This window comes from Copadichromis virginalis, linkage group LG5 (genome assembly GCF_057382275.1).
Source record: "Copadichromis virginalis isolate Kocher_CV1m ecotype Utaka linkage group LG5, C_Virginalis_male_GT1.1, whole genome shotgun sequence".
Classification (NCBI taxonomy): Eukaryota; Metazoa; Chordata; class Actinopteri; order Cichliformes; family Cichlidae; genus Copadichromis; species Copadichromis virginalis.
The window spans coordinates 42,333,797-42,360,132 of NC_140622.1; the positions used below are offsets into that span (position 1 = coordinate 42,333,797).

The 26,336-nt window shown below is 43.5% G+C and overlaps 1 protein-coding gene across 5 annotated transcripts in view; it reads left to right on the forward strand.

Moving 5' to 3' along the window:
- The window catches only part of pltp (phospholipid transfer protein), a 47,295-nt gene extending 21,979 nt beyond the window's left edge, over window positions 1-25,316 (forward strand). For 4 of the 5 annotated variants that reach the window (XM_085457899.1, XM_085457902.1, XM_085457900.1 and 1 more), the window contains exons 11-15: window positions 1,160-1,227; window positions 20,403-20,445; window positions 22,926-22,989; window positions 23,075-23,151; window positions 24,323-25,316. In XM_085457899.1, the coding sequence (XP_085314025.1) occupies window positions 1,160-1,227; window positions 20,403-20,445; window positions 22,926-22,989; window positions 23,075-23,151; window positions 24,323-24,442 (372 nt within the window). In that variant the 3' untranslated portion in view covers window positions 24,443-25,316. Of the gene's footprint in view, window positions 1-1,159; window positions 1,228-20,402; window positions 20,446-20,778; window positions 20,886-22,925; window positions 22,990-23,074; window positions 23,152-24,322 lie in introns of those variants that run through there. The other variant, XM_085457903.1, reaches the window with a different exon arrangement.
- The last annotated feature ends 1,020 nt before the right edge of the window (window positions 25,317-26,336 follow it).

A 26,336-nucleotide genomic window follows, 5' to 3' on the forward strand; every position in this document is an offset into this window, starting at 1 on the left:
GCATTTGTATAGCGCTTTACTTAGTCCCTAAGGACTCCAAAGCGCTTTACACGTTCAGTCATCCACCCATTCACACACACATTCATACACTGGTGATGGCAGCTACATTGCAGCCATAGCTGCCCTGGGTACAAGGATATTTGGCATGCAGCCTGGAGCAGCCTGAGATTGAACCACCGACCTTCTGGTTAGTGGCTGACCTGCTCTGCCACCTGAGCTACAACCACCCCATTTTAAATGTATTTTAGGTTTCGCCTTAAAATTCTAGTTTTAACTTGTAGCGCCCTACACGGTGAAGCTTCCCAGTATATCTCTGACCTGCTGAAACCCCATCATTCTTCCTGAGCTCCTAGGTCATTAAGTCAATGCCCCACACACTCGGTTCATGCTGTAAAGACTCCTTTGAATCCTTTTAAAAGTTACTAAGCTTTACTTATATAACATCATACAGAGAATATATCTGTCCCAGGCAAAGAAATGAAGACGAAGACCCTAAAGAAACTCTGAAATTGTCTGTGTCTAGGCAGGCAGGACTCGAGGAGGCGGAAGAAACTCAAAATACACAGCTTTATTGCTGGGATGAAGCAGAACAGAAAAACACTAACTAAACTGGGAGTACCGAATAACTAGACAGGTTGGAAAACAGAGCACACAGAGGGAGAGAGGGTGAACAGACGTTAAGGACGCGACAGTGACACAAAGGCACACTGGGCTTAAATACACTGAGGGAGTCATCAAGGAATTAGAGACAGAAGGGGAACACAGCTGGGAGAAATAAGACCTAACGAGACAGGGGGAGCAAAGCTGGAACACTGACATCAGACAGGAACAAGAACCTTCAAAGTAAAACAGGAAACAAAACACACTTTACTAAGACACGGACTAGACAGAGAGAGACAGACTTGACACTGACCAAAGCCTACTAAATAATAATCATAATCAAAACAGTATCACTGATAAATCAAATCATAAATCATAATCTAGAAAAACAGAAAGCTGGGTCAACATGACCCAGAACCGTGACAGAAATGTGGTTGAAGCATCCCTATGGCTTCAGTGTTTGCGCCTTCTTGTCATTTATGATCTTTGAGCCTTTCAACAAGAAAAAACTCACAGACTTTGAGGTGGAAACTAAAAGCGTCTTTTTCCCTTCTTGCAGGAGACCAAGTTCAATGCCAAAGTTTCCATGAGAGGAAAACGTCTGTCTGTTCACACTGACCTACGCAGGTTTGCATGTTTCACTTCTTTGTTTCTGCAACATGTTCATTAAATATCAGATTGGCCTAACCCAGTCACCCCACACTCACTCGATTGTGTTTGCACATTGAAATCTGTAGCAAGATTTTTTTCCTGTAGCAATATTTGAATCTTGATCTTCCTTACTGTGAAAATCAATCAGTCTCAAGTTTCAAGTTTTATTTTATCCTATATATGTAAGAGTGGCACATCACTACCAGCAAAGAAATTCTTAGGCTCAGAGCCCCCTCAATATTTCATGTAGAAAAAAAGCAAAATTGCACACAAGGTAATACTAATACAAAACACAGTATATCCTTGTAACTCCTTGGCTCTTGAGGGAGGCGGCCGCACTTTCTCTCTCTCCCTTATCTTCCCTGCTGGGCTTCTCATGTCTTTTATATAGTCTCGATTATTCTCTAACCCAGGGGTCGGCAACCTTTCTGATGACGAGCGCATCTAAAATTTCCTCAGAAGTCAGTGTGCCATATGACTGCATTAGCAATAAATTTAATAACGCTCTACATGAACAGTTACACACTGTATAGAACAACTTTATAGGATTATATTTGTGTGCAGATGTTGGCAGCTGTCAGCGAATAGTTATCAGCTATTATGAAACAAAAAAAAGACTTTTTATCCATAACAGCAAATGAACTGTACAACAGAAAATACAAATGCTATTTATGGTCTCCTCACAACAATGATAAGAAAAATAAACTGGGCCAATATGATGACATGTTTGTTAATACAGAGACACACATGTGAATGTGATCTCTGGTCTCCCACTCAGAGACACAGGTCTCCAAGTGTCCAGCATTCAGAGGCTGCCTGAGGACTCATGTGATAGAAAATCTGCTCACACAGACATGTAGAGCCAAATACTGTCAATAAGGCCTCTGCAATGTTCTGAAGACAGTTAAACTTGTCAGGCAGTGATGTCCAGCAGGTGAACATGCAGCTCCATGAACATGCACAGCTGTGGATTCCAGCTGTGTTCGTAGTTCTGCAAACTTTGACCCCACAGAGTCGAGCTTTTCTGTTCAATCAACTGCATTTCAATGTCGCATTAACTGGCATTAACTCAGCCAGTTAATGTGAGACAAACCCAGCTGCTCTTTAAAGCTTTCTGGTTTGATCAGAAAAGAAAATATTGGTCCATACGCCTGAAAGTCCTGAAAACACATTGTGAATTCTGTCTCGAGTACGGATGTATCCGTGTTTTTCCGTGGTGCTGATGCTGCGCTGAGCGGACAGCTGCTGAAGCATTTGAAGTGTCAGAATGTGGAAATTTAAACATCGCTTGAAAAAACTGCCAGCTAGCAACGTCCCTCTCACTGGTAGGCTAAGTTATTTTTAGCTAATTACAAGTTGAATCTGGTAGTTGGGGTTGTTAGCTAAGATACTGTCATTAAGAAGCGGCACAACTAATGTGTCTATGTGAGCTAATTTGCGATGTGCACCACTGGTGCGGCCATTTATTTTTTTAATGCACCTTCTGAGATTAATTCACTGCGTGTCGTGCCCAGGGCTGGACTGGGACAAAACATCAGCCCGGGCATTTTGACTAGAGACCGGCCCCCCAGGTATTAAAGCCATAAAGCCTTTGAATGAAAACAGACGCTGTGGTGACAGTGATGTACAGTCTTGTTGGTATATGTATGATTTCTATACATTTTACATCAGATAAAAACTTTGGTTGTTAGATTCAGATAATTATTTATTAAAAGCGAAACATTTCATACTGTACTAATGTATGCATATTTCATGTGTTTTTATTTGATGTAGGTTTGGGAGAGAGCAGGGATGGGAGGTGTGTGTGTGGGGGTGGTGTTCTTATTACTGCGGCATATTACTGTGAAAACAAACCTTTATATGCTGTTGCAAAAAGCAATAAAAAATATTGTTTAATAAAAAAAAATAAAAAAAATAAAAGCGAGACATTTTAACTGAAAATAAGAAAGAAAAGTATTTCCTTGTGCCCCCTCTCCCTGTTAATGCCCTACCTGGCCCCCTGGCAACACTTTGCTAGACACGCCCCTGCACAGTTACCAGCTGTCAGCTACTTAGAAAAGGATCCTGGTGTTATTTGTCTCTCAGAAACAGTTCATAACTTCAACTCATCCATGTCACCTAAAAGGTAAACCTGTTTCTCCATAACCTGTTCAGCTCTGATGATCCAGTAAGGACATCTCCTGGTTTCATCCTCATGTTTCCCTCTCACCACATATCCAAACCGACATCATGACCAGCAGGTTTACAGCTGTGGCTCCAGCAAACATCAGCTGATACTAGAAAGTAATATTAAATAAATTCTAACAACAGCTGATCAAACGTGCTGCTGTTGTTTAGCGCGACATCTGCTGGTTTCCTCTTTCTGGTGCAAAGTGGGCGATAAACAAACAAGAGAGACGATCAGCTGATCATTGATCAGTTTCATGATTGAAGGAGCAACAGGAGAAGGAGGGGGGAGAATGAGAGGAGAAGAGGCAGCTGTGCAGCGTAACGACGCAGAAAAACTGCAGCTTTGTGTTCCTTTTCACCTCAATAAGAAACACGTAATATTTTCACTGAATACGGGATGATTCCGTTTTTTATGGGACAGTTGGCAACTCTACTAACTGACCTTATGAATAAAATAAAGTTCATTATCAGTAACATCAATTACCCACCCAGCTGTATAGAAACTCCGTCATGCTAGTTACAATACAGTTACAGTAATTCAACTGACGGTAAAAAGTCAGCATAACGAAAATAAACTCCACCTAAACTTGGTTTATATCTGACCCAGATAGCCTGCAGGTCATAACTTCTTACCTGGAGTTCACCTGACACTCAGACTGGCGGCCGCCTCGGGTCTCTCCTCCTCCTGCCTCTCCTTCCCTCATCCACCTGCTGGCCTCTGTGGAAGCTCCGCCACAGCCACCACCAAACAACTGAGTTATTTTTACACACTGGCCAATCCACCAGCTTTCACTGTTTATACCGTTACTAAAACAAAACCCCTCCAAAACAAAACAAACCATTGGCCCAGTCGTGCCATCAGTTAACCCGTCGCGTGCTATCTGTGGCATGTGTGCCCATTTTTATTTCAAACATTTCAAACATGTGCCTTCACAATCATTACAAAATATTATTCCATTTGTTGCTTGAAAGGGAGTCGGCAGAAGCATATACTTTTTTGTCCCTACCCCCTCAAGTTTTACCTCTCATTCAGTTAATTTTCTTTTAGTCTTAAATTAAACAAACATCATATGAAGCAAAAGTAAAGCAAAACACAAACATACATCAAAAACAAGTATAGTTTCTTTCATATGAAAAAGACAGAATGTGTAAATTTGCAGATTCACAAGTTATGGAAAAAACAAACAAACAAAAAGAACAACAACACCATTACCAGCAACATCACCGTCCTGGGTTAACCCTGTTTTCTTCATTCTTATAATTATTTAAAATTATTTTAAGCTAGTTTATGTTTTTACTTTCTTTTATTTCTTCTGTTAGACGGTGTTTATTAAACGCAATATGGATAAGATCTTGGAGAAGCTCATAGTGTCACAGTCTGGCTGAGGCAGACTGTATGTGTTTGCAAGAGAGGACTCAAACGCAGACCAAAAACTGAACGTGACGTGGATTTAACAAAAAACAAGCCGTTTATTGAGGCTAGGAAACAAGGTACAAACAAAGGGTATAGGTGAAACTAAACAATAACCTAAACTGGGTGAACCAAAACTAAACATGAAGAAACCTTAAACATGGTGAACTGACATGGATACCTGAAGTTGTGACGTGGATGAGCAGACAACCTGACAAGGAATGACTGAAGACACACAGACTAAATACACACAGGAGGATAATGAGGGAAATGGAAACACATGGGGAAACAGCTGACACACATGAACATAACGACGTCACGAGGGGAAAGTAAAACTAAAAACATTGAACATAGGAACACAGGACCCCTTCAAAATAAAACAGGAAACATAATGAGACGCAGACATGACTACATGAACTTGACAACGTAAGACAGACATGAAACACATGAAGGGCAAGGGAGACTTCACAGGGGTTGGAAGACACAAAGGGAATCTAAAAACAAATGAACTAGAAAAGCTAATGAGTTTAATCACATACTATAAACATCAAAATAAACTAAAACTCAAAACACCGGGTCATAAGACCCAGGATCGAGACAACATAACATAACATCTTGAAGAAGAACAACGGGAATTGAGACCTGGTGACCAGTGACGGACATTAGACCAACTCTTAAATTGGATGCAGTTTGTTCGCACTAACCAAAACAACTGCCATCTTCATCTCATGCGGCCCCCCCCCCCCGGCGCCAGCTGGATGCTCAAGGCAAAAGCTAAGGGGAATAACAATTCTCCTTCAGATAACAAGACTGTGTTGTCACGTGTCTGTGAAGGTTCTCAGTCATCCAGGTCATCGTAGTCAAAGGAGCTTGCAAAGAAAAGCGTCTGGACTTCTTTAAGTTGCTTGAAGACGGGTAACCCTAACCCTAATCCAGTTTTGAGATCCCTTCCCAGACGCCTTAACGCCCACTCACATCCTGGGCCATCTGACCTCAGGAATTCGCATGATAAGGTGGGGCCAGGTTTCACAATGAACACACCCGAAACTGGCTGATTGGGACCCACGCCCAGTTTCCCACCTTGGCTCAGGCGATTAGAGGATCATCAGGGGGTCCTTTTGTCCCTCTGTGGGGGGAAACTCCCACTAGGTTTATATCTGGGACTCTCCACCATTTGACCTTAGAACTGAAGAAGCTTCTCGGATGAGAGGTGAAACGTCTTCAAGCAACTTAAAGAAGTCCAGACGCTTTTCTTTGCAAACTCCTTTGACTGTGTTGTGACTTTCTCCCTCCTCGTTCAAGGTCACCCGCGTCGACTGAAGATTGTTGACTTTGCTTAACCGGGAGAAGGGACACTTTCTCTCGGCTGAATGAGGAACACACACACATACACACACATACGCATGTACACTGACACAGACCTACACTCACCCCCCCATCCCCTCCAAACGCCTCCGAAGCGTCTGTCTGCTATGTTGTGAGATGTGATGATTCATGTGCTAAGGGTTTTTTTTCTGTTGGATCTCCCTGTTGGAGCTCAGTCTGGAGGGAGTTCTTTGTTCTCCTCATCTTTCCTCATGTTGTGCATTTTCGATTGTTATACCTCTCTGACCTGTTTTGCAGTCCAGCAGCCTGATGGCCTGTGGGTAGAAACTGTCCCTGAATCTGGTCCTGTGAAGAGTGTTAGGCTGGGTGGGCTGGGAGCAGAGAGGATCATCTGGGCCTGTAGAGGTCCTGGATGACCGGCAGCTCAGACCTGGTGCTATGCTGTGCATAGAACTTCCAGTATGTTCTGGAAGCTGTTGAAGAACTTCTGGTATGATGGCGCCTGTGTTTGGTTCTGCCGCTGCCGGGTGCAGTTTGTCGCGCTCCACTTTTGTATAATTTTTTTCTGCTCTGCTGTTCTCATTTAGTTTTAACGATGTATTGGCTGCCTTGGTGTATGATCGTCTGGCTTTGCTATTGTAACGCGGTTAAAGGACCAGGGCGCCTGACTGCAGCCTCATAGACAATGAGCTATCAGAATAAGATTCGACTATGGAGCCTGAGGGTGTGAATAAAACACAGGAAACGAAAGTAGAGCTCAAATATATATATATTATGTTTGTTATGAGAAGTGTATAGACGGATGTACAAAAGAAATAAAAACATATGCATATATATCACAAACAAAAATAATGTTGACAATACAAAACAGCTTAGTAGGTTCCAAAAGGAGGTGGGATGAGGTGTAGTCCAGTATGTGATTTAGTTTAGTTCCATGGACCTGTGATAGGTCATTGTCAACAATTTGTGATTCAGTCCATAGGTTCACAATTCCTACCGCAACGTAGCGGTGGTCGGGTGGCTCGCCATCTCGCGCTGATCAGGGCAGATCGCGGGAGAACAAAAAAAACCTGACCGTTGAGTCGAGTGTGAGGTAGTGTAAAGATGAATGAATCGGCCGGGTTATTGCACGCTGTCAACTGGCCTGTAGTGCAAAATTTGTCGATATCTGACAAGTACACCAACCACAGGGACAACAGCAGCCAGAGGAGCAGGGACATGCAGCTGATTGACCCGGAACTTATACAGGATTCATTCCCGCCACAATAAAGGGACTGGCGGAAGTGGGGTCAGAAGTTACCGTGGTTACACTCTCCCCCCCTAATCTCATGGACGTCCTCGTACATGGACTAGGCTGGCAGCGAATGACTGGTTGGCTGAGGTGTGAAGGCATCGTCTCCTCTTCTTCATCGTCTTGAAGAGCGAAGGAGAAGACAGAACTTAACCCATGCAGGAAGGTCTGAACGCTCTTTAACAGAGGCTTACCAGGCTTGATGTATTGCAGCCGATCAGGAGGATTCCTGGTGCGGGTTGAATGCCTCAAGGGTGGTTCTGCCTCAGGACTGAGAGGCTCTGATTCAGTAGGTGAGTGTTGTGACAAGTTACTTCTGGATGCTTCCGAATCAGAAGACAGACTTTCTTCATCGTGAGAAGTTTCGACAAGATCAACTGGCTCAAAGCCAGCTTCCACGGTTCCGCTAGCAATAACTTGTTCCTCTTCAGCAGGTACAGGTTCCTCTGAGAGGATAGCATTCTCTTCCTCTGTAGCCAATACTACAGGGACATCGGGCTGGTTGATAAGCGGCACAGGTTGCGGAGTATTGGGTAAGTCGATGGTTGTTGTGAAGGTGACAGGTTCAGCAGAGAAGGGAACAGGTAGGTATGAGATTAGTTCCTCTTCGTCATTGTTATCAGCATCATCAGCACGTACAGGAGACACGGGTAAGACAGGCATTTTCCTCTTCTGCTTAGTAAGCATTTCCTTTTCAGGTGGTAAATACCCACAGGGCAGTAGGAGGTCTCGATGTAAAGTTCTCAGGGGCTTGTCTTGGCCTTCGGGTCGAACTGTATACACAGGAAGAGTGCCGGCTTTCTTCACTACAATGTACACAGATGACTCCCATTTATCTGCAAGCTTGTGTTTGCCTCTTAGCCGCACGTTCCTCACAAGAACTCTGTCTCCAACATTCAGCTGTGATGCAGTGACATTTTTATCAAATCTGTTTTTGTTATGTGTCATCACCTTTTCTGAGTTTTCGATGGCCAGCTTGTAACTTTCTTCTAGGTGGGACTTTAGTTTGTCCACATATTGTGTGTGGGATGTTGATCCTTCTTTGGCAAGGGGTAGTCCAAAGGCCAAGTCCACCGGTAAGCGAGGTTGGCGGCCAAACATAAGCTCATATGGTGAAAAACCTGTAACATCATTTCTTGTGCAATTGTATGCATGCACCAGGGGTTTTACAAAATCTTTCCAATGGGATTTCTGTTGAGCTGTGAGTGTTCCTAGCATATCCAGTAATGTTCGGTTAAACTGTTCAACAGGATTGCCTCTTGGATGGTATGGAGTGGTTCTTATTTTGTGGATCCCAGCCATTTCACAAAGCTCTCGGATGATTCTGGATTCAAAGTCAGGGCCTTGGTCACTGTGCAAACGTTCTGGGATACCATAATGCACAAGAAAGTTGTCCCATAAACATTTGGCAACAGTCCTGGCTTTCTGGTTTGGTGTTGGCACAGCAATGGCATATTTTGTGAAATGGTCAGTTATGACAAGTATGTCTTTGACTCCACGATCTGGTTCCACAGAGAGAAAATCCATGCACACCAGTTTCATGGGATGAGAGGTTTTGATATTGACCAGAGGTGCGGCTCGTTCAGATGGGGATTTGCGTCTCACGCATCTTTCGCACTGTCTTATTTTATTGACCACATCACTTGTCATCTTAGGCCAATAAAACCGGGAACGGACCAAGTCCAGCGTTCTGTCAATTCCCATGTGACCCATTTGATCATGTAGGTGGTTAAGTACAACTGGTCGATATTCCTCAGGTAGCACTAGCTGGTATGCAAAGTCACTTCCCACTTGTCTCTTCCTGACGAGAAGGGTGTTATGGAGCTCCAGTTTATTTACTTCTCGCAGTAATAGAGGTAGATCGGGAAGTTCTTCCCTCAGGAATGGCGGTGGTGACTCGCCTCGTTCAACCTGAGCTATGACATGCCGGATGACAGGGTCAAGGCGTTGTTTGGCTGCAAGGTCAGCTGTTGAGATTTGGGGGAGTACCATGGAGGTGAACTGGATGTCGTCCGTGAAACTGTCAGGCAGACTGTCGACATTGACAGACATGGATAACACCAGAGCAAGATCAGGATCCGTGCTTGAACTGTACATCAGATGACGGTCACAAACTGCTTTGATGGTATGCTGGTCAATAGAGACATAATCTGGTTCATTGAGATGTTGCCATGCAAATCTCCAGATTCGCTCACGTTCTTTCTGTGACAGAGGATCATCAGACAGTTCACCATGAGGTTGGCGAGACAAACCATCAGCATCCGAGTTCTGCTTTCCTGCTCTGTAGATTAATTTGAAGGTGAAAGTGGACAAAGCTGAAAGCCATCTGTAACCGGTAGCGTCAAGTTTTGCTGATGATAAGAGGTATGTTAATGGGTTGCTGTCTGTCACAACTGTAAACTGAGCACCATAAAGGTAGTCGTGGAATTTTTCAGTCACCGCCCACTTCAAAGCAAGAAACTCCAATTTGTGGGCGGGATACTTTGACTCACTCCGGGAAAGACCTCTGCTGGCATATGCTACAGCTCTGTTTTTTCCATCCTGCTCTTGATACAGCACCGCACCAAGACCTGTGGCACTGGCATCAGTGTGGAGTGTGTATGGTTTCTGGGGATCAGCAAATGCCAGAACTGGGGCAGAAGTGAGTTTGTCAATAATGGACTCAAAAGCTTGTTGACACATTTGCGTCCATCGTCCTCCAAATGGCTCTTTGGGGTTGAGGTAATTCTCTGGCTTTACAGTTCGTCTCAGTTTCCTCTGAGAAGGTGGATAACCAGCAGTGAGTTCATGTAACGGCTTGACAATGGCCGAATATCCCTGGACAAAACGTCTGTAGTACCCAGCAAAACCAAGGAAAGATCTTAATTCCTTCAAGTTTTTTGGCACTGGCCAAGAAGTGAGTGTGGAAATCTTGTCCAGATCAGTTTCAACACCAGCCTGGGACACTACATGGCCCAGATACTTCACCGATGTCTGGAAGAACATGCATTTCTCAAGTGAAAGCTTCAAGCCAAAATCTTTGAGTCTGGTGAGAACTTTCATCAGGCGAGCTTCATGTTCCTCAAGAGTTGGTGCAAAGACAATGAGATCGTCAATGAAAACCAAGACTTCTTTTAGATTTAATTCTCCCATGCATTTTTCCATCAGCCGTTGGAAAGTGCTTGGTGCGTTGGTAATCCCTTGTGGCATCCGATTAAATTCCCAAAATCCTACTGGGCAGACAAAGGCAGTCTTTGCCTTATCCTTCTCCTCCATTTCGATTTGGTTGTAACCCGACTTGAGGTCTAGCACCGTGAACCACTTTGATCCTGCAAGTGCGGAGAAGGTGTCTTCCAGTTTAGGCAGAGCATAAGCATCTTTGATTGTTTGCAGATTGAGTTTGCGGTAGTCAATACAAAGACGTATACTGCCGTTCTTTTTGCGTGCAACCACAATTGGAGAGGCAAATGGTGAGTCAGATTCTCTGATAACGCCAGAGTCAAGAAGTTCCTGCAGGTGCTTCCTGACAGCATCAAGATCTTGAGGGTGAATTGGTCGTGGTCTTTGCTTGAAAGGAGTTGGATCGGACAATTTGATTTGGTGTTTAACTTTGTTGGTCCTGCCGAAATCCAGATCGTGTTTGGCAAATACTTCAGGAATAGTGTTGAGTTTTTGAACAATGCGTTCTTTCCAGTCTGGAGTTAAGGGGGAATCTCCAAAGTTGTATGGTGGTTGAGATGGAGGTAACGACTCTATAGACTGGTCTGAATACTGGGTGGGTTGCTCTTTGGAAATGACCTCTTGGAAGGCGCTGATTTCTGCAATAATAGCTCGAGCTGGAATGTGGATTTCATGGTCGGACTAATTACTCACTACAACCGGCAGAGAACATGGCCGACGTTTAGGTAAGTCCACAAGGCAGGTTTTTACTAGGAGTCCACCAGGCAGAGAACTGGAGGTGGGTTGTTCCAGAATAACTGCTTTCTCACCTTGGAATAGCCTTGTGACCAGGCATCCCTCAAGGACAGTGGTTTGGCCGGGAGTAATCGTATGCGGTTGGTCTGACTTTAAGATTACAGGAGCATACTGGTCATTTGAATTCTGGATGTGGCGACACTGGAGGATTTTATAAACTGCAATGTAACCGGAACCAGATGGCAGGAATGACTGCTCAGAGAGGGTATCACAGTGTTTGCTGTACGCAACGTCAAGAGTGTTGGTACCAACAAGTATCATTGGGGGTGATTGCTGGACGTCAGGCACGACAAGCGCAAGTGTATCAACATTAATGGATGAACCAAGAAAATTAGCTGGGAACGTCATGTTAATCTCAATGTATCCCAGGTAAGGTACGGCTTGTCCATTTGCTCCTTCTACTTCCAACAGATCATCCAGTGGTTTGATTGGATGGTCTGAAAGGTAAGTATTATAGAAGGAAAAAGGAATCGTAGTAACCTGAGAGCCAGAATCAAGAAGACAGTTGAAATGGTTGCCTTTGATTTGAATTTGGCCTGTGCTTTTGGTCCCCACAAGCCCTTTTGGCAACAATGGAAATTTGTTGTGGTTTCTGGGACTGTTCGTGCACGCAGCTCCTGTGTGTCCCACCACAGAAACTCCTTCTAGTTTAAAGATGAAGTATTTCTAGCGTCCCACTCTTGCTGTTTTTTTCTTAATTGGCTCTTTTTCTGTTCAACAAGACTGGAGTTTGCTCTGTTGTTGCAGGTGGAAGAAACATGGCCATCTTCTCCACAGTTAAAACAGTACCATGGCTTGGGTCTGGTATTTGACTGAGGTGAAGAATGACTGGATTTGGTTTGTCGTGGCTTAAACTTTGACTCGGTTGGACGTTTTTGGGACAAAAGTTGGGACATTTGCTGTTGGAGGGTTTGGAGTTGTTTTTTCATTTCTTTTAGCTCTTCATTGGCTGTAGAGTGCCCACAAGAACAAGTACTTTGGGATTGGATGTTAGCTTTTTGTTTTGATGAACCGATGTATTTCTTCATAAGTGACTCCTTAGCAATTTGTCTGTCTTCTTCTGTCCGTAACGACAACAACAAGTCAGAGAAAGGTGGTGGGTTGTCCTTTTGCTGTTCTAACTGTAGTTTGGTTAGTATAGTGTTATCCCAACACCCACGACAAAACTGCTTCAGCAGATGCTTATTCATGTCAGCAGCTGCAAGTCCTCCTTGCTTTACAACAGTGCTGAGGGTTAGCTGCAATCTTTGGAGGTAAGCGGATGGTCGTTCACCTGGATTTTGAAGAATATTTAAGTATTGAGCATGCAATTCTTCACCATCTTGAACTGTTCCAAAAGCGGAGTCAAGTACACTTAGTATGACTGAAGGCAATGTGTTGGGACTTAGACCTTTAACCAAATCAGCAGCAGGTGACAACAGGCTCTCTATAATACGCCTGGCGACGTATAGAGCTGACACACTGGGGTCGGCAAGCAATAGATCAATTTGGGAACGCCATGATTCAAAATCTGCTTCACTACTTGGCTTAGGAATCCTTCCTGAAAAAGCACGGAGACGTAGTGAAGTTGTTGTGCTTATGTCTGGGTTTCGGACCACATGCTCAACAACAACCCTTTGTATTTGTGGTGGGTTGAGATCAGGGGCTGTGAGTGATACTCTTGGAGTTGGTCCAGTCTGGCTTTGACGAGGTCGTGCCCCCTGCTGGTCAGTGGAAACCTGTCTGGCAGGAGGTGAAGACAATTGCTGCCGCTCCAGTTCCCTTTCTTCTTCCTCTACACCAATGTCCTCATCTACTCCATTTTCCTCATCGTATTCAACTTTTCCATCATCACCTGCTCCTGCTTCATGCAAATGTTGACCAATCTGCCTCATTACTGTCTTCAAGACATCTTCAAACCGGTGCCCGCTGCGATCAGCAATATGCTTGAGCTCTTTGAGGTAATTGGGAGGGGGACTGCTGCTGTCCTCCGTGGCGGCGTACTCACAGGCCAAAGCTGTGACGCGGAAAACAAGGTCGGCAACACTTTTAGAACAGTGGGTGTATGGCAGAAACGGCTCTAGAGTTGTAAAAGCAGTGGTATCTACAAACTCAGCGATCAGGTTTTTGAAGAAAGTACTTGCGGGATCATTTACGTAAAAATGACGGCTAAGATTCCCATAAGTACGCAAGTAGTCAAGAATTTCATTATCAGATTTTGTGTTAGACACACCGGAGATCATCACAGACTGTGATATATTTATGCCAGAAAGTGCAACTGAATCCATTTTTGATTTTATGTTCAGCAAAAGCGATGTAAATAAGTAAAGGAAACTGTACGTAAGACCCCAAAATATTCACACACAAAGGCTCCTGGCTGGTTCGCCACTTGTAACGCGGTTAAAGGACCAGGGCGCCTGACTGCAGCCTCATAGACAATGAGCTATCAGATTAAGATTCGACTATGGAGCCTGAGGGTGTGAATAAAACACAGGAAACGAAAGTAGAGCTCAAATATATATATATTATGTTTGTTATGAGAAGTGTATAGACGGATGTACAAAAGAAATAAAAACATATGCATATATATCACAAACAAAAATAATGTTGACAATACAAAACAGCTTAGTAGGTTCCAAAAGGAGGTGGGATGAGGTGTAGTCCAGTATGTGATTTAGTTTAGTTCCATGGACCTGTGATAGGTCATTGTCAACAATTTGTGATTCAGTCCATAGGTTCACAATTCCTACCGCAACGTAGCGGTGGTCGGGTGGCTCGCCATCTCGCGCTGATCAGGGCAGATCGTGGGAGAACAAAAAAAACCTGACCGTTGAGTCGAGTGTGAGGTAGTGTAAAGATGAATGAATCGGCCGGGTTATTGCACGCTGTCAACTGGCCTGTAGTGCAAAATTTGTCGATATCTGACAAGTACACCAACCACAGGGACAACAGCAGCCAGAGGAGCAGGGACATGCAGCTGATTGACCCGGAACTTATACAGGATTCATTCCCGCCACAATAAAGGGACTGGCGGAAGTGGGGTCAGAAGTTACCGTGGTTACACTATCCATCCGATCCTCTATGATGCCTCACGATGTCTCTTCGTCCTCCTTTCGGCATTTTCCACCCTCCTCCATCAGCTGGATCTTCGTCGGGCGTTTTCGCCACGGAGAAGGAGAAGAGGAGGTATTCAGGTAAAGCTCAGGCTTTACTGGCGGTGGGGTTCGGCTGGTAAGCGACGCCGAGCGTGCCTTGTCTCCTGAGCTCAGAGAAGCTCCATGGAGGGGGACTTGTTTTCCACGTCCCTGTTTGGATACGCTGGGCCCGGCTCTTTGAGACCGGCCTGCCTGAGGAGGGTTTATCCAGACTCTTCTGCCGGCTGGCTTTTTCACACAGCTGTGTGAAAACCCGGAGGAATCCTCCCGAGGGATAAAGTTTTATTTAATCTAATAACTTTAATCTCAGTCAAAACGATTTACTCACCAACAAATAAAACACAACTAAAGCACTGAAAAAGGCCAAACAATAACATGTTTAAGTTATTTGACACACAGCTACATTCTCGCCTGAAAATGTGTTAAAAGTTTATTTTGCGACCCAGAAAGAGAAACAAGAGTAATATTAAAACTAAGTAGCTGCAGTACTAGTAGCCATTGTTGGAAACTGGAATTGGCTGGGCCAGTCTGGGATATGGTTTTCAGTTTTGTTGTCCGGGTGGAAAATCAGGAGAAATTGGGGAGAATGGTCGCCCCGGGAGATTTTCGGGAGGGGCACTGAAATTCGGGATTCCCCGGAAAAATCGGGAGTGTTGGCATGTATGTCCTAACATAGCCTATAACGTTATTGTGACGGACACATTATATGAGTGAACTTGAGTTTAAGTGACTTACAGGTTTCTTTGAAAAACACTTTCTTATATCCAGGTTCTTCCTTTTTGCTGCCGTCCTCCTCTCCTCCTCGCAGCGCAGGCTTGCCGCTGCTAAAACTAAACAGTTCCCTGAAAGGCTCAGCCAATCACATTGGCCATATTTGTCACATGACGTAGGACTCCAGCAGAGAACGTAATTTAACTCTTTCTGCTCCGCTGGGTGAATGAGACGCTGACAGATCGTTTTTTTTCTTGTTGTTCTTTACTCGAAGAGATCAAATTATTGGTGGGGACAATTCAATAATCGCTGGATATTGGTGGGGACACGTCCCTTCCGTCCATGCCAAATCTACGCCCTTGCCCTATTTTATCTCGCCCTGAACTGGAGATAGCTACACATGCATTTATTTCCTCACGCTTGGACTATAGTAACTCTTTATGTGTCTAAGCAAAGGTTCTCTGGATCGTCTGCAGGTTTTCCAAAACGCTGCAGCTACGCTGTTGACAAAATCCTCCAAGTATTCTCATGTGACACCATTGCTATCTCAGCACTTTGTGATTCTGTCTAGAAAGGTGCTATATAAAAAATGTAAATAAAATGTTATTATTATTTTATGGTGGGATCATCTGACCTCCTCCATAGATCTTTGTTTACAGAGCATTCCTGCCGTACCAGGTTGTGATGCAGCCAGACAGAATACTCTTAATGGTGCATTGATAGAAGCTGGTAAGTATTGTGGGGTCCAGAGTACAAACCTCCAAACCTCTTCAGCCGGCGCAGAAGGAAGTGCTCGCTGCTTTTATGATGACGTCCATGTGATGTGAGCAGTTCAGATCCATATGAGCTTTGTCATCCTCTAAAGAGTGACCTTTGAACTTTAGTTGCAGATGAACAGCCGAGTCTTGTCCCGAGGTGGCTCTTGTATCTTGTGCCATGTATTTATGAGGTGGTTATTTGGTGTCTCCAGTGTAGAGGTCTGAGCACTCTTTGGTACACTGCACAGCTACACCACGTTGTGAAGTTTGTGTCTGAGTGTGTGGCTGGGTCTGAAGTACACTGGGATGTTGTGCTTGGAGTAGACTCTCCTGAGTTTGAGACGGCGTACTCTTTCCATTTCTGGGTTACCATGGCGATGAGTTCTGTCTGATGTGATATGGTGTGGGAGTGGCTTCTACAAGCATTTCATTGATGACGTCCACTGCCCACGTGACAGGGTTCCTGGGTCGTTGACTCAGAGTTTTCAGTTTGTCTCATGTCCGGTTTATTCTCTGTTTTCACTCCCTGTTCTTTGTGCCAGCCTTTCCCTGTGTGTTAGTTCAATTATCTTCAGCTGTTCACTCACCAGTCTCCACCTACCTGCGAGTCCTACACACACCCCTGACAGAATGACAAGACCTGTGCCACGAAGACATGTTTGTGACCCAGCGGACTCTGACCTTTTCAAGTAGCAGGAGGCAGTGCTTTCCCTTTGGGTGGAGAAGTTCCAGAGGAAACTGTTATTAATAATTGTTAATTATTTTACCTCCTCACTACGTACGACTCTGGATACTGTAGTTCCTGTGAAAACTAAGGTCTCTAATCAGAAGTACCTGACTCCGTGGTATAATTCTCAAACACGTAGCCTAAAGCAGATGACTCGTAAGCTGGAGAGGAAATGGCGTGTCACAAATTTAGAGGATCATCATTTAGCCTGGAGAAATAGTTTGCTGCTTTATAAGAAAGCCCTCCGCAAAGCCAGAACATCTTACTATTCATCACTGATTGAAGAAAATAAGAACAACCCCAGGTTTCTCTTCAGCTCTGTAGCCAGGCTGACAAACAGTCAGAGCTCTGTTGAGCCAACCATCCCTTTAACGTTAACCAGTAATGACTTCATGAACTTCTTCACAAATAAAATTTTAATCATTAGAGAAAAAATGACCAATAATCATCCCACAGATGTAATATTATCTACAGCTACTCTTAGTACCATTGATGTTAAATTAGACTCCTTTTCTCTAATTGATCTTTCTGAGTTAACTTCAATAATTACTTCCTCCAAACCATCAACGTGTCTTTTAGACCCCATTCCTACAAAACTGCTCAAAGAAGTCCTGCCATTAATTAATGCTTCGATCTTAAATATGATCAACCTATCTCTAATAATCGGCTATGTACCACAGGCCTTCAAGCTGGCTGTAGTTAAACCTTTACTCAAAAAGCATCTCTAGACCCAGCAGTCTTAGCTAATTATAGGCCAATCTCCAACCTTCCTTTATATCAAAAATCCTTGAAAGAGTAGTTGTCAAACAGCTAACAGATCATCTGCAGAGGCTTATTTGAAGAGTTTCAGTCAGGTTTCAGAGCTCATCACAGCACAGAAACAGCTTTAGTGAAGGTTACAAATGATCTTCTTATGGCCTCTGACAGTGGACTCATCTCTGTGCTTGTCCTGCTAGACCTCAGTGCAGCATTCAATACTGTTGACCATAATATCCTATTAGAGCGATTAGAACATGCTGTAGGTATTACAGGGACTGCGCTGCAGTGGTTTGTATCATATCTATCTAATAGACTCCAGTTTGTTCATGTAAATGGAGAGTCCTCTTCACACACTGAGGTTAATTATGGAGTTCCACAGGGTTCAGTGCTAGGACCAATTCTGTTTACATTATACATGCTTCCCTTAGGCAGCATCATTAGAAGACATAGCATACATTTTCACTGCTATGCAGATGACACCCAGCTCTATCTGTCCATGAAGCCAGATAACACACACCAATGAGTTAAACTGCAGGAATGTCTTAAAGACATAAAGACCTGGATGGCCGCTAACTTTCTGCTTCTTAATTCAGATCAAACTGAGGTTATTGTACTCGGCCCTGAAAACCTTAGAAATATGGTATCTAAGCAGACTCTTACTCTGGATGGCATTACCTCGCCCTCCAGTAACACTGTGAGGAACCTTGGAGTCATGTTTGACCAGGACATGTCCTTCAACGCACATATTAAACAAATATGTAAGACTGCTTTCTTCCATTTGTGCAACATCTCTAAAGTTAGAAATATCCTGTCTCAGAGTGACGCTGAAAAACTAGTTCATGCATTTATTACTTCCAGGCTGGACGACTGTAATTCATTATTATCAGGAAGTCCTAAAAACTCCCTGAAAAGCCTTCAGCTAATCCAAAATGCTGCCGCAAAAGTCCAGACAGGGACTAGAAAGAGAGAGCAGATTTCTCCTGTTTTGGCTTCCTGTTAAATCCAGAATTCAAAATCCTGCTCCTCACATACAAGGTCTTAAATAATCAGGCCCCATCTTATCTTAATGACCTTGTAGTACCATATCACCCTATTAGAGCACTTCGCTCTCGCTCTGCAGGCCTACTTGTTGTTCCTAGAGTATTTAAAAGTAGAATGGGAGGCAGAGCCTTCAGTTTTCAGGCCCCTCTTCTGTGGAACCAGCTTCCAGTTTGGATTCAGGAGACAGACACTATCTCTACTTTCAAGATTAGGCTTCAAACCTTCCTTTTTGCTAAAGCATATAGTTAGGGCTGGACCAGGTGACCCTGAATCCTCCCTTAGTTATGCTGCAATAGACGTAGGCTGCTGGGGGATTTTTCCTTTCCAGTCACCTTTCTCACTCACTATGTATTAACAGACCTCTCTGCACTGAATCATATCTGTTATTAATCTCTGTCTCTCTTCCACAGCATGTCTTTATCCTGTTTTCCTTCTCTCACCCCAATCGGTCGCAGCAGATGGCCCCGCCCCTCCCTGAGCCTGGTTCTGCTGGAGGTTTCTTCCTGTTAAAAGGGAGTTTTTCCTTCCCACTGTCGCCGAAGTGCTTGCTCATAGGGGGTCATATGATTGTTGGGTTTTTCTCTGTACCTATGAAGCACCTTGAGGCGACTTTTGTTGTGATTTGGTGCTATATAAATAAAATTGAATTGAATTGAAAGACAGCACATCTTCGAGGGGTTTCGCCTGGCTCTGGGCAGCCCTCGGAGACCAGGATCTAACCTGACGTCCCTTGAGATTCAGCTGAGGCTCTCCAGGCATTGCCCTCGCGCTCTGGAGGATGGATTGGAAGAGCTAGCATGTTGACCTGCCTGTTCACCACCTCATCCACATCCTCATCCAGGTTTTCAGGCCCTAGCTCACTCCCTTAGTAAATTAGCAGATCTGTTTCCATCTCATGTTCCCGGTTTATTGTCTCAGGCTGCAGCACTGTCCCCATCCTCAGTTCAGTCACCTGTAGCTCAGTCTCCTGTCCTCCAGTCTGCAGTCCAGTCTCCTGCTGTTCAGCTTCCAAGTCAGTCTCCCAGTCCGTTTTTAGCTCTGTTCCCCAATCTGCAGTCACAGCACCCAGAGCCAGCTGTGAGCTCTCTCTCTCTCCTCAGCCAGAGGTTTGGCATCGGTGGCCACCTTCCAGGCCGCTGACTGACCTTCCTCGCCATTACCGGCCACCAGGCCGCCGTCTTCTTCGCGGCCAGCCTCCACACCTGCGGAGTGGCCACCGCTGTCTTCCTCGCAGCCAGCCTCTGGACTTGCTGAGTGGCCACCGCCGCCTTCCGCCAGATCGACTCCAGCGTCACTGCTGGCCACGTGGCCGCCCACAAGATCGACTCCAATGCCACCCCTGGCCACATGGCCACCCACCAGGACTGATTCATTCTGGACTCTGTGTTCAGCTGTTCACTCACCAGTCTCCAATCAGTCACTATTCAGCCGGTGTATTTAAGCCCTCAGTTTCAATCTGGTCATTGTCTTGTCATTGATGTTGTCGTTCCTGTGTGTGCCCTATGCTCAGTCAGCCATTCAGCCAGTCTTTCAGTCGTCCAGGCAGTCAGCCATCTCATGGTCTGTTCATTTCTCCATTGTCTACAATAAATCACCAATCTTCACCTACCTGCTATTCCTGCGTTTGGGTCCTCTCTTCCTCTCATCCACACACACCCCTGACACCACGGACTACACCTGTCATCGCTCACCTTCTACAGGAATTAAAAACTCTAACCCACCACATTATGCTCTCACACCGGTTCTCCAACAGAACGAACTCATCACCAACACCATCGCCATGTTGGTTAAAACTGGCTTCGTAATGATCCACCATTTTATAGCACAACTTGATTATTGATTATTTATCGACTTTTTTTTCACCTTTCAGGTTTAAGATCTTCTCCAACCAGTCAGCTCTCGAGTCTCTGGCGGTAAGTTTGTTTTCATCTTACAGTAATTGGTTCAATGAGACAGCAAGGAGACTGTTAAGGGTTCAAATATTGAGGAGGGATATAGGAGGAAATCCAAAATAACAACACTGGTCCGGCCGGGTTAAGTCAAACGATGATTTTAATGAACACACGCGTGGAGAGATGAACACTGTACGCAGCATCGATCTCTCTCGAACAATACACAATCAGTTGTTTTATATCATCAGGGAAATTTATAACGCCCCCTCATGCGTCATCACATGCATAAGTTTCAAAACCACAATGACTTTTAACACAGTTTGAAAAAACAACATCGCCTCTTCTCCATGCCAGGTGTCTACCTGTCGCTGCCGGACGCTCGCTTTTGGTCTGGAACATCAGGCACACATTCTGCAAGAAACTGTCACTCATGCAGGCACAATTTTGCAGTCACAAGCAAGGTTATTATCGTTAACGAAAACTAACGAAATAACGAAAACTAGAAGTGAAAAACATTTTCGTTAACGGAAATAAAAATAAAAACAAAAAAAGGAAAACTAACTAAAACTGTAATGAGTGTTCACAAAACTAACTAAAATTAACTGAATTTATAGCAAAAATGTGTTTAGTTTCATTGATGTGTGCGTGTCCTACAATAGTTGAGGGTGAAAATGAAGTTTAGTTTCCAGATTTTTTTCTTGCTGTGTCTCATTATGCCAGCAGGTGGCAGCACATTAGTCGAGTCGTCTGTGTTGCTGCTCCGTCCACGCCAGAATCATGTCAGGAAAAGTCGGGAGAAAGCGCCAGAGTCCAATTTGGGATTACTTTGAATATGACTGTGTTTTGGATAAAGCAAGTGTCTTGTAGTGGAAAGAGACAAATTATGAGGGACATTTCTAAAGGGAAAAAAATCCCACAAACCTTAAAGTGCACTTGAAAAGCTCACACAAGAAGGCTAACCTAGCTTACCTTGAGAAGGGAGCACACTCAACCCTCATCCCAGAAACAGAAGCTAACCCAGGCAAGGCAGCGTGATGCATCCCGAGACAACAGGACGAGGATATCTACATAACTGTGTGAGTCAATTGCCTTCAAAAAGTTTATCAATTCACTTGAACCAAAATTATGAACACCCGGTGCTGCAAGAGTTAATAGTCTCATTGGGGCCAAGATATACATTTAGTTGCCTGGTATCAGTGGTTGTTCATCTGCCTTTATTTATTTAAAGAACCCATAGGTGGGAATGTGAGTTGTCTGTCTCTGCGTGTTAGCTCTGCGACAGACAGGCGACCTGTCCAGGGTGCAGGTAGCTGGAATAGCAACATACCCAAGGATGAGCAGAAGAGCATGACTGACATGATGAAACTGGGATTTTGTTACACTTAATTATTGCAAACACAACTAAAACTATAACTGAAACTAATCAAAACTAAACTGAAACTAAGGATTTTCAAAAAAATAAAAACTAAACTAAACTAGCAAACAATTGGTAAAAACTAATTAAAACTGAGATAAAATTGAAAATCTGAAATCAAAACTGAATTAAAATAAAAACTAATGAAAATTGCAAAACTATTAAAACCCTGGTCACAAGCAAAATATAATTAAACTTTCACCTATGTCTGTGAAGGTTCTCAGTCATCCAGGTCATCGTAGTCAAAGGAGCTTGCAAAGAAAAGCGTCTGGACTTCTTTAAGTTGCTTGAAGACGTTTCACTTCTCATCCGAGAAGCTTCTTCAGTTCTAAGGTCAAATGGTGGAGAACTTTCACCTATAAATGAGTCCATCTACTGTGTGTGTGTGGGTGTGTGTGTGTTTGTGTCAACCTGAAATGCACTCAGTTTCACCTCACCAGCTAAACCTTGTAACCTTTCCACCAGACAGAAGGCCAGCACGTACACAACTGAAACTATATGTGTAATATATCGAATAAATGTTTTAATCAAATGATACTACTTAAAACTTAATAAAAGAATATAAAAGAATAAAAGATAACAATGAATAACCTGGTTATTCAAATAGCCCCATCCAAACTGCTCTTCAAAGTAACTTACACTTAGACTCTGCTTTAGTTTCACTTTCACAAGCACGCTCTGCAAAAGCCTGCGCTTCCTGTCTACTTTGGCACAGAGTGTACTCAGAGTTAGGCCTTTCTTTTATAATGCAATATAATCTGCATATAAACATTTAAGATTATGAAAAGCATTCAAAAGCATTTAAGATTATAGATTTAACTCAACAGTTTAAAGGGGTTATAACTGCTCCTGTAATAAAGGCTGATTGGGTGCCAATATATTTAAACATCTGAATGCAATATCAATGCTGTAGATTATGTTATTAATGCAATGATAATGATGATGACCATGAACAATAGCAGTAAAAATATTTCTCTGATCTCCACAAGACACAAAACTACAGAACAAACACTTTCTCCCTGATTTTTACACGTTCTGACCAAAACATGAAGCGTATACACCCTAAAACCTCTCTGTGTGTCTGCAGTTGATTCCTCTGCAGGCTCCTCTAAAGACGATGCTGCAGATGTCTGTAGTTCCACTGATCAACAGTAAGAACCTAATTCATCAATCAAAAAACTCACAGACCCTGAACACACCGTGACAGTGTCGCTCTGTTTGTGTGTGCTCTCTTAGACTGGACAAAGAGAGGCGTTCGGATCCCGCTGGCTGATGGGGTGGATTTCATTGAGGAGGTGGTTGAATATCATAACGTGAGTGTGATTTTACCCCTCGACTATTTGAGGAGTTTTAGACTTTTTTCATATTTATGAAAATAAAACATAAAATTGATTTTGATTAGTTGTAACACATTGAGTGGATTACAAAAAAAATTGAATAAATTTTCAAATATTTTGAATGCAAACCTGTTGTGTAAATAGATGCACATCGAAAGTGCTTTTATGGAAAATTTGTCCTCAAAAATGCACTGACAAACACAGAGTACACGTGAAGTGATGATGATCCTGATGTTGCTAAGAAACAAAAGGAAGAAACAGAGAATCTGGGTCATCCGATTCCTCGGAATAGGCAACAGAATGTCCTGGATTGATCCAGGAGTTTTCGGTCATATTTCAGGATGTCAGTCGGGCAGTTTGAGCTCTTGTTCTCGAGTTGGGACCACAACCGAGGTGGCAGATAAATCATTTCAGTGAGCCGACTGACCCCGAAGAGCATCTAGCTGTGTGTGTCTGAGGTTAAATAGAATTATTTTACTGTTCCCATGTCAATGGATATTCAGTACTGGTGAACATTTTGACCCATGAGTGCACTTGTTGTATGCATGCATGTAAAGTGAACTAGCAAACATCATCATAGCTACATGCGTCTGTCTTCTTGTTTGATGGCAGATGCTCCCTTCACCCTGGCCAAAAAGGCTAAAATGACCAAAGAAAAAGTGGAAAACAGTTAAACATGAGAGGTTTTTAGACAAAGTTTGTGTTTTTTCCATTGTTTAAGCACTGCTTCCAGCCAAGAGTGATACCATATATGCCCCATAGCTGCAGAAAAGGCTAACATTGTTATCTTTTTACAAAAAACCAGCTGAACATGAGAGGTTTTTGGACCAATTTTGTGTTCTCCATTCTTTAAGCACCGGTTTGAGCACCGTTTGAGCACCGGCACCGTTTCAAAAGTACCGATTTGGCACCGGTATCGGATAAAACCTAAACGATACCCATCCCTAAATACCACCATCAAAAAAAACAATTTACAAAAAAATTACAATTGTGACCATACACTTGTGGGCGTCACACATTTTTTTTATAATAAAGTCTTGTATTATCATTTTATTTGTTTTAGGCTTTCTTTTTTTTAAAGTCAGATTTATGCAGAAATAAACTCAGTGCTGCCCCCTGGCTGACAGGAGCTGTTCCATCTCTGCAGGGTTTCATCGTGATCGGAGCAAATCTTCACTTCAGCAAAGGGCTGAGAGAAATGGTGGTAGGAAGCTCAGAGATGGAGCAACAGACTGCCAACTCCACCGCCACCACCAGCACTGCCTAAATGTTCATACGCAGGGTTTACATAGATCTACAATTAATGTGAATATATACAACACATCATTAAAAGGATGACTATATGATGAACAGATCAGAAAAGAACTGACAGCAGCACAGTGAGCCTTACACCTTGCAATGAGTCCAAACTAACAAGGTTACAGTTACAGACACTATTACTCCTTCGCACAGTTTAATGTATTATTCGTAGATTATCTTCAAGATTACAGGTAATTATAGTTCAGACAGTGTTGTTCACCATAGGTCACATGCACGCTGACGCTGTGAAGGTCATACAATATAAATACGAAGGACTGAATTAAACATGAAGGGAAACACTTGTATCCATGACAACACTGTGTCAGAACAACTCGAAAGTTGCCCCTCCTCTGAGGGTGTTGTTCCAGTGGGCAGAAAAGTGATCACGTGGTAACTGTCAAGGTTTATATCTTTAACCTTTTGTTAGTTTATTCTAAAGAACTGACGTTCTGCCCGAGAACATCAATTTATATTTCATGTTCTCTCTAAAACCTCTCACTTCATGTTGATTCATGTTGTTTCTATTTACACCTGAATGTCAGGTAGCTGGAAGCCTCCTCATTGGCTCAGTTTACACATGAAACACGATTCATCACTGTCAAGCCGATTGGGGAGAAAATGCTTCGCTGTCTGATGTACTTAGATGTCTTTGACCTGATGAATCTTTCGCTTTTTGTCTCATTAGGAAGTGTAAACAGGTTAAAACTACATGATAATACTGGAAACCACTCAGGAGATTTTATCTTTCATCTGTGCTGTTGCTGGCAAACCTGTCTCACCTGTACTTACCTGAACATTAAAGATTATGGACCTGTTCAAAATAAACTGAAAGCTAAACCTGACACCTGTCAGCAGTTTATTTTTGATTATTGTAGGGTCTACCTTACAATATAAAGTGCCTCTAGGTGACTTGTTTTGATTTGGAGCAGTATAAATAAAATTGAGTTGAACTGAATTAAAACTTCCGCTCATAAAAAACAGCTGCCATTCTGTCATTACGGTGTGTTCACACCGAACGCGACAGACACGACCAAAACGTGCCAGCTTGACGCGTGCACATTCGCACCTCAACGTTTGTCCAACGCGAATTACTTGTGGAAATGTTGGAGGAAGTAGTGCCAGATGGTATGTTTGCAAGATGGCAGCTGTTGATCTAGTGTTTGAATAGAGAGTCTCCCTTTTCTATTTACTGTGGAGAGCAGAGCAGCGGCGTAAAGGACGTCCTCGCCGTACCTGGGTCCATCAAGTCCTCCAGAAGCGTGAGCAGTTTGGTGAGTTTCACCACTTGCTCCAGGAGCTGCGCCTGGATGACGGCCACTTTCAGCGATACCACTGTCTTTCCCTGGCCCAGTTTGAGGAGCTGCTGTCCCACAGCGGTCCAAGCATCGCCCGCCTAGACAACAACTACAGGCGCTCAATCCCACCTGCAGAGCGCCTGTCCATCTGCTTGAGGTTAGTAAAAGTGTTTAATACAGTAGTCCTTTATTGATACCTTTGCTAATATATGCTAAACCATCTGTTTATACACTGCTAACATGGATGTGGTATGCTATCAGTGTTTACTGATAGCAAACTGTGGTATGGAGACGACTGTTTATAATATTTCTAGTGATACTCGAAAGGTCTCATCAAGTCCCGATTTAATTCGATTTATGCTGTTATCAGTGTTTGAATGATAGCATGGCTGTGGTGTCATATCAATGTATGCTCTCAGTGTTTGCTGATATCAAACTGTGGTATGAGGACCACTGTTGGTAATCTTTGTAGTGATACTCAGAAGGTCTATCTTATAAAGCCTTCTTTTTAAAAAATTTTTTAGACCTGGTTAAACCCTAACCCCCAGTTGAATATTTGTATATAAT